Genomic DNA, 15076 nt, shown 5'->3' on the forward strand with positions numbered 1-15076 from the left:
GACTTACTATAGACCTGCACATTCTAAAGATTCAATAACTGTGTGCAGAATAAAAAACATATGAAAAGCAACAGAGAATACATAAATGCCTAGCAATTATTATCATTTAGGAGTTTATAGTCTAATGAGAGTTAAGAGATACATAAACACAAATTATACAAGGTAGAATATTTAAAATGCCACAGGAGAGAAATATAAAGTATAAGAAAAAATAAATGAGGAAATTATAGTATGAGACAGAAATTACAGTATTTTTTTTTCCCCTGGAGATCAATTACCAACCATCCTTAAAAATGTGGCCAAGGTTCTTACCACTCAACCTAGCCTCAAGTTTCTAGCAAATTTATACAAATTTATATTTATCATAAACATATATGACCACTTCAAGTGTCCTAAGAAAAAATATCACATTCAAAGCTATCTCCAAGTTTTTCAGCCAGAATAACTATTGTATATTTCAATTCTGCAGTACTTTATTTCTCACCACCATCACATTTCTCCAGGAGACAGAAGTAACCCACCACACAGCACTGAAGTACATTATAGATAGCATACTGATTAAAAGCATAGGTTTTGGCAACATGATTCTACCACTTATGCTGTAAGATCCTGGGCAAAGTATTCCTTAGAATGTCAATTTCCTCATCTGTAAAGCAGGAATACCTACCGCAGAGAGGATTTAAATTAGACTATACATGTGCAAGCACTCTGTAAACACTTAATAAATGCTAGCTATTATAAAGGATTAACACTAAACCCAGTGAACAAAGGCTTGCTAGTAAGACACATGCATGAATTGACTGTACATTATGCTTCGTAGTTGACTTGTTTTATCATCCTTCATAACTATACTTTCCTTTCCAGTTCCATCGCTATCACTCTATTCTATGCCCTTATCAACTCATACCTAGACAGCTTTCTAAATGGTTTTACATCTTCATCTTCAGACATACTTTGGCTAGACCAGTATTTAACTTCTACCACCAATGTCCTCATTGCTATAATGGAAAGAACAATAGATCACAAATCAGAGAATTGGGGACTGGGTTTCAGCACTTTGGAACCCTAAACCTAAATTTCTTCATCTGTAAAATGAATTTCAGACTAAATTAGCTTTAATATTTCTTCTTGCTATAAAACTCTATACCTCTCTTCTGATCAAAAACTGCCTCTGGCTTACAAAATAAAGTTCCAAATTGGAGCAGCATTAAAGCCTTCCACATTCAGTGTGGTAGTTAGGAGCATGGGTTTTGGAGTCAGAAAGACCAAGGTTTGTATTTTGATGCTGTCGTTTACTGGTAGCTTATTCTTGAGCAATTTGCTCAACTTCTCTAAGCCACAGTTTCTTCCTCTGCAAAATGAGAATAACAATAATTATCTCATAGACTTGCTTTAAGAATTAAATGAGATATCTGTTAAGTGCCTAGGACAGAAACACTCAGTAATATTAGATTTGTGCCTATTTGAACCAACTTCCCATTACTGCCTTCTAGTTATGGTCTCCAGACTGCTCCTGGAGACCTAGAACCCTGCTTCAAACAAATAACTGTGGTTTTTTCCCACCCTCTCTTTTATACATTAAGGTTCGACATTTAAAAAATATGTAATTTGAGAGGTTCTTCTGCTTTTAAAATGTATGAAATGCACCGCCCTATGGGCATTCTCTGCTCCAGCCAGCCGGGCCTACTCTTTGCCAACCGTAATCACTGTGTATACATCAGTATCTCCTTTCTTCGGTAATACCTATTCCTCCCTCCTCAAGACTTCATTGCGAAGTCTTCCCTAGTCATTCATCCTTACAGAATTTATTCTTCAGCTTTCTTCCACTTATCTCCTAAAATAAATGGTAAACTCTTTGAGAGTAAGGGCGGTATCTTATAATGTCATGTATATTCTTTATTACGGTCTCTTGAACATAGTATTTAATAAAAGTGCAACTAATTCCATGTAATTCTTCACCAGCGATTGCCTCTTTTAAAGTAATCTACCTTGATAATGTGCAAACTGCTTCTATAACTAGTTCACTCTTTTCTTAGAAAAAAAGTACTAGAATGATAAAATAGCCTTTTATACTTACCTGTTCTAAATCTTCATTAGTAAAATTTGCTACTTCCTTTCTGGTTATTTTGCTATGAACTTAACATATATTTAATGTCTTCTGATTAAATAACATCTTAACATATAGTTAATGTCTTTTTTTTTTTTCTTTTTTTGCAGTACGCAGGCCTCTCACTGTTGTGGCCTCTCCCGCCGCGGAGCACAGGCTCCGGGCGCGCAGGTCCAGCGGAGCACAGGCTCCGGACGCGCAGGTCCAGCGGCCATGGCTCACGGGCCCAGCAGCTCCACGGCATGTGGGATCTTTCCGGACCGGGGCACGAACCCGTGTCCCCTGCATCGGCAGGCGACTCTCAACCACTGCGCCACCAGGGAAGCCCGTTAACGTCTGTCTTTAAATGTGACGATCCCTATACTGAGAAACAAGTAGCCTATATGGCATCTGAATTCACCATTTCCCCTCCTCCACTCCCCCAATCCCTTTTCCTTTCTAGTCTAGCCCTAAAACCTAGACTTCTTACTAAAGACTGACAATTCTAATTTTGTTTACTAACTGGGTGCATCTCTTTTGTTTATATTAACTAAATTCCATTAAGATAGTCAGAGGTTGTATAGAATCTGTATCTTACTAAATTTGATACATGAATTATTAAAATTATGCTTACCTTTGGCAATGTATAAAGACTGCATAGCTCATTTAAGTAGCAGGGAACAGAGGCCATTACAGCTACAGGTTCCTTCAGCTAGACCAGCAACAAGTATAACTAAGCCTTTCTGACAATCCATACTCTTTTGATTTGGGGGAACTACATGTCTGCTGTCCCCCTCAAACCTACTCTTATTTTCAGTTATCAGCTTTTTCTGAGAAGGGAAAAGATATAAATGTATTGGGTTGGCCAAAAAGTTCCTTGGGTTTTAAAGTAAAAATAAAAGGCAAATTTTTCATTTTCACCAAGAACTATATTGAACAACGTATTCACCCTTTTGTTCCACTACCTTCTGCCATTTTCCAGGCAACTTCATAATTCCATTGTCCCAAAATTTTTTTTAATTAATTATTTTTTTATTTATCTTCGGCTGCATTGGGTCTCCACCGCTGCACACGGGCTCTCTCTAGCTGTGGCGAGCACAGGGGCCACTCCTCGTTGCGGTGCACAGGCTCTAAGCTTGCGGGCTTCAGCAGTTGTGGCACGCGGCTCAGTAGCTGTGGGTCACGGGCTCCAGAGTGCAGGCTCAGTAGCCGCGGCGCACGGGCCCAGCCACTCCGCAGCACGTGGGATCTCCCCAGACCAGGGCCCGAACCCGTGTCCCCCGCACAGACAGGCGGATTCCCAACCACTGCACCACCAGGGAAGCCCTTCCCAAAACGTCTTATCTTTTTAAGCAAAGAACTGTTCCAGGTGTCTTTTACAGTTTTCCAGGGAAATCAATTTTTTTCCATTAAGAGAATTGTGTAAAGACCAAAATAAATGGAAATCCAAAGGTGCAATGTCTGGTGAATACGGCAGATGAATCAGAACTTCCCAGCCAAGCTGTAACAGTTTTTGCCTGGTCATGAAAGAAATATGCGGTCTTGTGTTATCCTGATGGAAGATTATGAGTTTTCTGTTGACCAATGCTGGACACTTTTCGTTGAGTGCTACTTTCAGTTGGTTTAACTGGGAGCAGTAGTTGCTGGAATTAATTGTGTGGTTTTGCGGAAAGAGCTCATAATACAGGACTCCCTTCCAATCCCACCATATACACAACATCACCTTCTCTGGATGAAGACCGGCCTATGGTGTGGTTCGTGGTGGTTCATTTCCCTTGCCCCACGATCTCTTCCATTCCACATTATTGTACAGTATCCACTTTTCATCGCCCGTCAGAGTTTGTTTTAAAAACAGTACATTTTCATTACGTTTCAGTGGAGAATCGCATGTGGAAATATGGTCAATAACGTTTTTTTCACTTAACTTATGTGGAACCCAAACATCAAAGCTATTAACATAACCAAGCTGCTGCAAATGATTTTCAATGCTTGATGTGGATATTTTGAGTATGTTGGCTATCTCCAGCATGGTATAATGTTGATTGTTCTCAATTAATGTCTCGATTTGATCGGTATCAACTTCAACTGGTCTACCCAACCATGGAGCATCGTCCAGTGAGAAATCTCCAGCACGAAACTTCGCAAACCACTTCTGACATGTTTGATCAGTCACAGCACCTTCTCCATACACTGCACAGATCTTTTTTTGTGTTTCAGTTGCATTTCTACTTTTCTTGAAATAATAAAGCATAATATGCCAAAAATGTTGCTTTTTCCCCATCTTCAATATTAAAATGGCTACACAAACATTCACCAATTTTGATAAGTTTTTTTTTAAATGCACGCTGATATGACAGCTGTCACAATACAATCTAACAAAACTGTTTCAAATGAGGTTAAAGACAACTAGCACTACTAGAGCCATCTTACAGAAAAAAATGAACGAACCTTCTGGCAAATCCAATAGAAACAGTGATTTCAAAGTTAGGCTTATATTGGAATGGCAGAGACTCAGTAGTTGTATGACCTTTCCAAAACGATTTCTTCAGTTATAAAATGAGCATACTAATATGTATTTCATTAAGTAGGACATGCAGAATGTTTAGATTCTAGATTTAGCACCTAATACATACTGAGTTAGGTGCTATTTCCTTTTCCCAAAGAAAAACAAATTTCAAAGGGAAACTAAGGTAGAAGGACAACTCAGCTTTTACAAAGACCCTATCCAGAAAATTTATCTATGTCACCAAAATATTAAAGGAAAGCTATTTTCTCCTCAGCCAAAGAATGACCTTTCTTAGGAAGTTAGGTTTTAAAGATCAACGTTCTAATTTAACAATAAAGTCTAAATTGTAACACCACATATTTCTATTGTATTGAATTCAAATCTAGTTTTTCTGCAGCCATAAAATGTAGTAGAAGCACTGTTGGGGCTTAGCTAATGCAGGGTTTACCCAACTATATTAACCATTTGTTCGCCAACTGAAACTAGAGTGGGAGTAGGGACACGTACATAAAACCAAAGAAACCAACTCTACTCTGCTTTGATTCTGCCTATTCTAAGTCTTTTTCAAAATAATTATTTTCCATATTTTTAATAGTAATACAAGTATATCATATCAAATTTTAAAAGAATACAGTAAAAAGCAACCCACTTTCCCTTCACAGGCTGCCTTAACAAAGATTTTTTCCTGCATAGTCAAGCAAATAAAAAATAAATATATAGGCAGACCCCACAGAATGTACCCTTTTAATATTTCACAGTGAAATGCCTCAGTTCATCTTTCTTGACACAACATTTTCCAGCCAATGGTTTCATACAGTAAAATTTTTATCTTTCAATCTCAAAAATCTAATTCAACATTTTAAGGAAAAGACAAGTGAGAAATCTGGAGATACATCCACATACAACTTGTAGGACTTTGGGAAAGCTGCTTAAGTATCAACAAAAGGTATGGACATGTTACTACATAGAAAGCAACTGTTAACAACCATAGTAATTATTTGGTAATCAGGAGGAAACGTTTAAGTATTTTATACCTTAATTTTCTAAAACAGCCAGCTATGTTTTAGAAATTGGTTAGGGGTTGGGTTGATGTGTAAGCCATTTAAAATAATGGTAAATAGGTTCCCAAGTAGGGTTTTCATACAGAAGGTCTGATTTTCAGGAACAAAATAGTGATTTTTAAGCAGGAGGTATATATCTATCTGCCCACGTATACATGTATATGATATATATCATTTAACACAAGTGGTAGTTTACTATAATACACACTATTCTGCACCTTGCTTCTTCACTTAATGTATCTTGGAAATTGTTCTATACATATTGAGTATTAAAGCTGCATGGTTTCCCTTTACCCATTTTAGTATCCTATTTCTTCAAATCTAAAATGCCATTAGGGCTCCCCTGGTGGCACAGTGGTTAAGAATCCACCTACCAGTGCAGGGGACATGGGTTCGAGCCCTGGTCTGGGAAGATCCTACATGCCGCTACGCAACTGGACTCGTGTGCCACAACTACTAAGCCTGTGCTCTAGAGCCCGTGAGCCACAACTACTGAGCCCACGCACAAAAACTACTGAAGCCCATGTGCCTAGAGCCCATGCTCCGCAACAAGAGAAACCACCGCGATGAGAAGCCTGCGCACCGCAACACAGAATAGCCCCCACTCGCCACAACTAGAGAAAGCCCGCGCGCAGCAGCGAAGACCCAATGCAGCCAAAAATAAATAAATTAATTTTAAAAATTTAAATGCCATTAACCGTAAAACAGTTTTATGTGCCACTAAGAAAGAAATTTAAAAAGCTGCCAATTGTAACTATAATGCCATTAATAAGGTGTATCTGATTTTATCTTTATTAAAATATGAAAAACTGTCTTAGAATCAAGGAAATATGGTAGACTATTTCCAATCTATCACAGTGATATAATGAATAACTTCAATCATACATTATTTTGTGCATTTCATGAATAAGTTAAAGATAGATAGATAGATAGAAACAGAATTACTGGATCTAAGGATACATGTATTTTAATCTTTAAGTAATTCAAATTGTTCTCCACAGTGGTTTTATCAGTTTATAGTCTCACTGGCTATAATGTAAGAACCTTTTCTCCAAAATCTGACCAGGCTGATCTTTTTTTTAAGCCTTTTCCAAGCCAACAAGTGAAAAATGATATCTCACAGTTTAATATGCATTATCTCTAATATGAAAAGGATTGAGAATATTTTCAAACACCTAAAGGTCATTTGCATTACTCTTCTGTAAACAGTGCTCATATCATTTCTCCCTTTCTACTTAGGTTATAAGTCTTTTACAAACTGATGATAATAAATACATAAGGAAATCTGTCCTTTGTCTGTAATGAAATATTACAGATACTTCCCCCAGTTTGTTTTTTTCTTGTTGTTCTGTTTTTTTACCTTATTTATGATGAAATACAGTCAAATTTATCCCCCCCCCTTTTTTTTTTTTGCGGTACACGGGCCTCTCACTGTTGTGGCCTCTCCTGTTGCGGAGCACAGGCTCCAGACGCGCAGGCTCAGCGGCCATGGCTCACGGGCCCAGCAGCTCCGTGGCATGTGGGATCTTCCCGGACCGGGGCACGAACCCGTGTCCCCTGCATCAGCAGGTGGACTCTCAACCACTGCACCACCAGGAAAGCCTTATCCTTTTTTTAATGTCTTCTGGGTTTGGAGTTTAACTTAGAAAAGTTTTCCTCATTCTAAGATTATTTTTAAAATAATAATTATCCCATTGTTCATCTTAATGATTTCATGATTTCATTTTTTACATTTAAATATTTTATTCATCTGGAATATATTTTTGGGTAAGGTATGACAGTGGGGATCCAACTTCTTTTTTCTGGGTTGCTATCCAGTTGTCCCAACACCACTGCTCAGTGACTGAGGCTCTTTCAGATGTTCTAACTAAGAGCTCAGAATTACTGAAACAAACACCAAAATTAGGGGCTTAGGACCCTACAACATATACAGCATTAAAAGCACAGATCTGGGAGTCAGATATCTAGTATATCATATTAAACTACTACTGTTACAAATTCTGGGAAATAGAGAGTAGCAAGACAGAGTCTTCTCTATTTATGATTTTTATTATATTTAGGTTTTTGATAAAGACCTAAAGATGGATTATCTCAAATTCAGTTAAAATATCTAAATATACACTATACATCAGAGGTGTTAATAACAAGTAGCATTTATATAGTGTTTTACAGTTTGTGTAAAGTGACTTCACTTAATTTACTTTATCCTCATAATCACTCTGTGAGAACAGAGGTAGAGATTTTAATCCCATTTATTGCTGAGAAAAATAATTCAGTTATGGCAACTTGTCCCTTAAAGTAAGTGGCAGAGCCAAACTCTAACCTAAATCTTACGTTTCCAAATGCTGCTCACACTGCCTCATACCCTACACCAAGTACTTTTAAACAAAAATAAAAGAGAATCCCTACTCTCAAGGAACTTGAAGCAATTTGTTAATTAAATATTCAATTGATCACATACTAAAAAATATAAAACATGGCCCTTGGCCTTAAAAAACCTTCAAAGGTGTACAGTAAGTTTAAAAAGCAAGACTTGGGGGACTGGAAAATAAGCCTGAAGAGCAGGAACGATGTCTTATCTACTTTGCCATGGCTTATGCTATTTACAACTGGTATAACTAGAATACGTTATTAGCTCAGTAAATGCTGGTTGTCTGTTACTGACTGAACCCTCTAGACAGCGTGAAATATGAAATAATACCACACCTCATTCATTTTTCTCAGGTGCTGAACTTTTCTTTGTGACCAAAAAAATCAGCCAAATCATCAAACGGCTTAGACAATATAACAAAGGAAGTTCAGGCACCACTTCTGGGCTACACCTACTTACCTATTTCATGGCAAAATAAAGATTCTGAGCTACATTCCATTCCATTTCAAAGCTGCCGGAAGGTTATAAAACAATTTCAAGAACCAAATCCAGCTCAACAGCCACAAAATACAACTATCATTTGCTGTTGCTTTATTCCAAATTAAACACATCCTCTGCCTCTAACAAAAAATTGTCCATAACATTTCTCATCAACAGGCCTTTTTTTTTTTTTTTTTTTTTGCGGTACACAGGCCTCTCACTGTTGTGGCCTTTCCCGTTGCGGAGCACAGGCTCCGGACACGTAGGCTCAGCGGCCATGGATCACGGGCCCAGCCGCTCCGCGGCATGTGGGATCTTCCCGGACCGGGGCACGAACCCGTGTCCCCTGCATCGGCAGGCGGACTCTCAACCACTGCGCCCAGGCCTTTCTTAATGTTGTTTCCTTCAGACATCTTGTCAACATATCTTTTCTACAGGTCTTTTGTTTTTTTAACACTAATAATCACTTACCTGTCACTCACAGAAGTTCCTATTTTTTTTAACTTTTGAAATATTTTAATAAATACTAGGGGAGAACAAAAGGTGAATAATAAGGGAAATTCAAGTACAAAATTAAACCCACTTTACAAAGTTTAATTTTCTATTGTACCACAGATAATTTTCCTTCAGAGTTGGCATGCCCTATTCTCCAACCTATCCAGTGACAAGTTATACACACTGTAGCCCCAGGAACTGGCACCCTTTGTGAAAATCTTGCATGGGTTGAAATAATTTTTAAACATTAACAAAAAAATCCTAAAAAGATCAGGTTTAAATTTAGTGGATGGTTGCATGTTAAAAATGTTAGAGCCTTAAAATCAAATAAAAGGAACTAAAGGTTGACAATAAACGACTAAATGCAAAGAACTTACAAAGCCATGAGCCTAGAAATGATTTGCAGTGACTGCTCTATACAATAGTAAGGAGGCATGATTCTCAGTGGAGCAACAGGGCTTTCTTCAGTGGTTATTTATAGAAAAGGTTTGGTACAATGAAAAAAATCAGTCATGAATTACCTCAATATACCATAAATGTGGCTATATTCTAGGTCAAATCATGTGGGTATTACAGAAAGAGCTATGTAAGAGAAACCAGCACAATGCCTGCACAATGTTTAATGTGACACTAAAAAATAAAAGAGCCATTTACAAGACAATTAAAGTCACCCCTTAATATTGGCAAAAGAATAAGGTCCCATTCTTTTTGAAGGGTAAAGACTGTACTAGCCATTCAAGGCAGATGGGCTTTTGCACAACAATGTGAATTTAGTAAACACTACTGAACTGTACACTTAAAAATGGTTAAGATGGCAATTTTATGTTATGTGGGTTTTGCCACAATTAAAAAGAAAAAAAAAAAGATGGGCTTCAAATTTCCCTGTTATTTTAAATAAATAATGGATTTATGAGTTATTGAGTGCTTATTACATGCTTATCACCATAGAGATGAAGGTGAAATATGGATAAAACCTAATTTCTCTTTTCAAGGAGCTCAAACTTTAAAGAGAACCAAATTCAAAAGTGTTCTTAAAATGAAACAATAATAATAATTTTCCATCACCCAAAAATAGGTGAGTATCCATTTACCTCACCTTTCTTAAACTCACTGTCTGTATGTCTCTCACTCTCTTTCCCTCTGCAGGTTCTAGTTGTACTTTAAAGTCTCTGATGCATACAATGAAAAATTCTAGGATTCAAACAGATTTGCTAGCCCCTATGAAATGCCCCCCAGTTCTACTCCCTTGTGTGCCTGAACAAAGAGAGTAACAATCAGCAATGCTCCTGGGAATCTCTGAAAAGGAAGAGGTTTCAAATAGTAGGGAAAGATCAAATCCAATCTTCAGACTTTATTCTGAACTATCGCCTCCATTCAATTCAACCCAACACTTAACTATGCAAACCACTGGGACTAATCCTATCAAGAAGTCATTTCTACTTTAGTCCTGATTACCCTTTCTCTCTTCTGGACTCTTACAAAATCTATGGTCTATGCCATACTAATTGCTCTCAACTGTAGAGTATTCTTTATATCGTGTGCAATAAGTTCTTGCGCCACTGGAAAACAAGTTTAATGGTGATCAAATCTTTCTATCTGTCCAAAAGAATAGGTGAATGCTTAGTAATAAATATTAATTTGAAATATATTTTTTGAGCATTTCCTTTGTGTTAGCACTGGATAGAATTTGTGGATGTAAAATATAAAAAGCAAAGGTTTTAAAGACTGAAACATCCTGCTTCATGCCCTGTCCTCTTGTGCCCCTTAATATACACATTTGAACTGATCAGACTTCCCATTCAAATTGTGGAAATTCATTTCCCAAATTCAAAGAATTAGTCAACAGTAGCGCCCCTCTCCCCAAAGATCCCTTTATACAACAAGACCCTCCATGACCAGAAGTAGAAGTGCAATGATTTCCATCATTTCTGAGGTACTGTTCACATCTGCAAAGAACAAACAGTAGCCCTCATGAATATGAGGGAGCTAAAAAGTGAATGGAGTTGGTTGGTTGGTTTCCAACTAGCAAGAACTCAGAAGCAGAAATGTTAGTATTCTGTTATCCAAATGATTAGTATAGTTAAAAGAAAAAATAAATGCAGTGGAAACTTTAAGCCATACATTTCCCAGAGACTGATCTGAACTTGAGAAACAGCCTCTCAGAGAACCCTAAGAAGCCTCTGCTTCCATCTTACGTTTCATATAGGTTAATTTTTCTCTCTACTACTACATGGATTCTGATTACAGAAAAAGAACCAGGGCAATCACCAGCTTCAGGGAGAATTTGGGAGGGCAAAAATTAAACTCTGCTGTTGAATGGTTTTCTTTATAATACTGAAGCCACGATACAACATCACTAAATAATACAAAGAAAGCACACTCCAATACTATGTACTTCATTTACTTCACCCACCCATCACCTCCACCCACCCATCACCTCCACCAAAAGAAACTTAAAAGAGGTTGAGCCACACACAGTATGTCTGATCTGAAAGTATTCGTGACACAGCAGCTTACTCTTGCAAATTATTAGCTTAATAGTGATTTAAAATACAGTCATAGGAAAAATAGACTATTCTAGGGAGTAAAAGGCAAGTGGGAAAACCCAAACACTTTTTACAGAAAGACAACAAATATACTCAGGCATAAGATCTGCCATCAGAAACATTTTCTTTTTCTTTCTTTCTTTTTTTTTTGGTATATTTAAAAAACTTACCCTGAAGAGATTTTCCCAATCCCTGGCCCAGCTTCCACCCATGTTTCTGGAGTAAGCGATGTCCAATATTATCCTGACAGACAGAACAGAGAGACAAACCAAAAATATTCCAATAATATATTCTTCCCTTCCTAGTGATATTTAAACAGGTGATGAACAAGAGATAATTCTACATATATGCATGCAAAAAGGTGCTAATAATAGGGTAAATGTGCCCAATAAAGGGGGCATTAATGTAAAAAGAAATACTGGCTAGTATTTTATATGGGAAGAACATACAGGGTAAGGGTCCTTTCTGATGGTGTGCTGGGCAACTTTTGTACATAACACTTTTAAAAGGAGAAAAAAGGGAAGGGGAAAAGGGGAAGAATACATTTATGAAGTTTAAAACTAACATTAAAAAGCATAAAATCAAGGTACTTATACAATCATATCCACCACCTAGACAGCACCACTTTATAAGTTTTTTAAAGAAAGTCTACATTGTGTTTAGTTATTCTGCTTATGTGTCAGGCTTTCATGATACAAAGTAAGTTGTAAGTGTAAGACTGCCCCACCACTAGAAATGAAAACACAATCAGAGCAAAATCCAGGCTAGACTTGATTGGTTTTTTAATATATATATATAAAAATATAAATATTTAACTAGCATGCAGCCAATATTAAACTGAAAAAAGTGAGGTTAGTAAAATAAGAAATTAAATTGATTAAACAGAAAAAAATAAAATGAGCTCAAGCACAGACTGAGTGATGCATTTCAACATGTAATCTAACAAAAATACTAAAATGTTAGAATGAAACAGGCCTAGCAGTAAGTTAACAGTAAAGAACCATTAGTGCATGTAGGGGAAAAAAACCAATATACATAATGTCTCATCTTCCTAGGAGCACAGTGGAAAAGATCTTTCAATGTAAACCACATGAAAAAGACACCAGAAACAACAATTAAATGTCAACTTTTGTGTAAGGGTTCAAGATCTTAGAAAATTCTGCAGACCTTTGTCCAATTCTTTGCTTTTTACAAATACTGCGAAGTACAGAGACAAAGCTAAAATAACCATTAACACTGTATCAGGTAAAATGATGTTACTCATTCAAAAGAAAACATTTAAAAATTTTAAACATGAAGTGTTCTGTATGCATTAAAATGTAATTTATAATATTAATTGGGTAACACCATTTGAAAATAATCTCATATTTCCTGAAATCAAATTATGAAGTCAACTAAACCAATTAGTCTCTGAATTAGAATCAAATCTCATATTAAATTGCTTTTTATCTTCCAGCTCCATATTCAACGGTAAAATGCTCTTCGGAGTTATAAAGGAAAGAAAAAAATTATTTCACTATTATATTCTCTGACAGTAAGTTACAAAAGGAAGATTAAGCCTCCCCAATGCTCTGTTTAAAAAATTAAAAAAGGTCAACTTCCTTCTATGAGTTTATGACAGGATGCCAACTGGAAAACTGGGCCGAATTTCACTGATCAGAGGAAGAAAGATCAGGATACTTAAAAAAAACCCAAAAATGTGGCAAATGATAATGAGAAGTCTGTTTCTAAAACAAAACATGCAATTGTTTTTTTTTTTTTGCGGTACGTGGGCTTCTCACCGCTGGGGCCTCTCCCGCCGCGGAGCACAGGCTCCGGACGCGCAGGCTCAGCTGCCATGGATCACGGGCCCAGCCGCTCCACGGCATGTGGGATCCTCCCGGATCGGGGCACGAACCCGTGTCCCCTGCATCGGCAGGCGGACTCTCAACCACTGCGCCACCAGGGAAGCCCCGAAACATGCAATTGTTTTAAACGTATATATACAAAATCATTACTGTGCACAGAAGGTCACTTAGAGATTATTTTTTGCTAGCAACTGAGAGAATGAGAAAATGCTACGGCTATGTGTAATCCCAGTACAGAATGCCTAACTATTTATAAATAACTTTATTGTTAAAAAAATTTTTGTAAGTCTTAATACAAGTAATGTTAGCAGAAAAGGAAGATAAAGAGGCCTTTATACTACTACTGTGGAAATAAACTTACCTGTACATAAAATCATTGTTTTACATCATTCTAACTCCTACAACTGAATTAACTATGGGAAGGACAAGGATAGCAGAATGACTCTAAGATTTTGTAGCTGATTGAAGTATTGTTTAATTTTTTAACAGACTAATTTTGTAACTATACTTGGCACAGATTTACGGTATTAAACCATGCTGACAAAAATTGTTGTCCCTTTTTTTAATTTAAGAAAACTCAATCTTTTGGCTAAGTGGAGATGAGACATTATGCTGACTGTGTTATATTATGAATGCACTAAAATAAACAGACAGATGAAGCAGTATGCTATTTCCAAAAGCAGTGCAAGTGGAGTGAAAGCATTTCCATACGAACCTGGCTTTAAAAACTGGGCTGTCAAAAGAACAGTTAAATGTAACACAAAGTAAGAAACTGTCCAATCACTAACGGTCTTTTTTTTTTTTTTTGTCTTGTTTTCAATTCACTGCTTGCAATTAATGTATTTATTAAAGAAGAGTGAAAGCATAAGTAAATTCACGAGTCAAGACCAGCTGAGAGATTCAAGAGCAGCGTGTTGTGACTGACAACAGTGAAAGGAAAAGCAAATGTTAAAGGGAGAAGGAGGAAAAAGAAAAATTTAGGGTTATACACATTAGCACCACTTTTACAAAACCACTCAAGATGGCTGTCACCTTCTCAAAAAAAACTATTGATACAAAATGGCAGTGGCATTTCTCTTCTAAAACTTTAGGTGAAAACTGTTCTTGAATTAAATCTACTTCCCCAAGTATGTACAGGGAATGAACTGTCAGGGGTTATATTAAAATTATTAACATGCCACTCTGTGTCCTTGCAGTTATAACAAACGCAACAAAAATAATAGGCATATCTCCCAGAAAGTCTTCCCCTCACCAACCTCCTAGACTAAGTGAATGACTAATACAGAAAATCTAAACCTTTCCTATCATTTCAGCCTATCTGCTTTTGGAGGAAAAAAGGCAGTTCTGTGACTCTGGAGAAACGACTAGTATTCATTATGGTCCTTTTTCTTACCAGAAAAAGAAAAAAGTTTTATAAACACTAGTCAAAACTCCAACAGGCTTAAGGATGATGGGTAACACAAGAAAGGCACACCAAAATACCTTATAACAAAGTAGAACAAAGCAGACTTGTCTAATCTGAAGTGATCAAAATGTTCATTGAACTTTCACTGTGAAAGAGCAAGGGATTCAATGGCCAGCCTGTGAAAATCATTAATCTACTCTCTCTGGTTAGGTTGCCAATTATTCCCGTGAATGTTATAACAGTAAACTGCAGTAAATAATTTGTAGCCCAAACAGGTAA

The 15076-nt window shown here is 36.9% G+C and overlaps 1 protein-coding gene across 2 annotated transcripts in view; it reads right to left on the reverse strand.

The window, feature by feature from the left end:
* The window catches only part of GPATCH8 (G-patch domain containing 8), a gene marked incomplete at both ends in the record, with an annotated part of 99060 nt that overhangs the window by 54278 nt on the left and 29706 nt on the right, over positions 1 to 15076 (reverse strand). For both annotated transcript variants that reach the window (XM_079724593.1, XM_079724594.1), the window contains one exon: positions 11716 to 11788. In XM_079724593.1, the coding sequence (XP_079580719.1) occupies positions 11716 to 11788 (73 nt within the window). The remainder of the gene's footprint in view (positions 1 to 11715; positions 11789 to 15076) is intronic.

This window comes from Hyperoodon ampullatus (genome assembly GCF_949752795.1).
Source record: "Hyperoodon ampullatus genome assembly, chromosome: 19".
In the NCBI taxonomy this organism is placed as follows: domain Eukaryota; kingdom Metazoa; phylum Chordata; class Mammalia; order Artiodactyla; family Ziphiidae; genus Hyperoodon; species Hyperoodon ampullatus.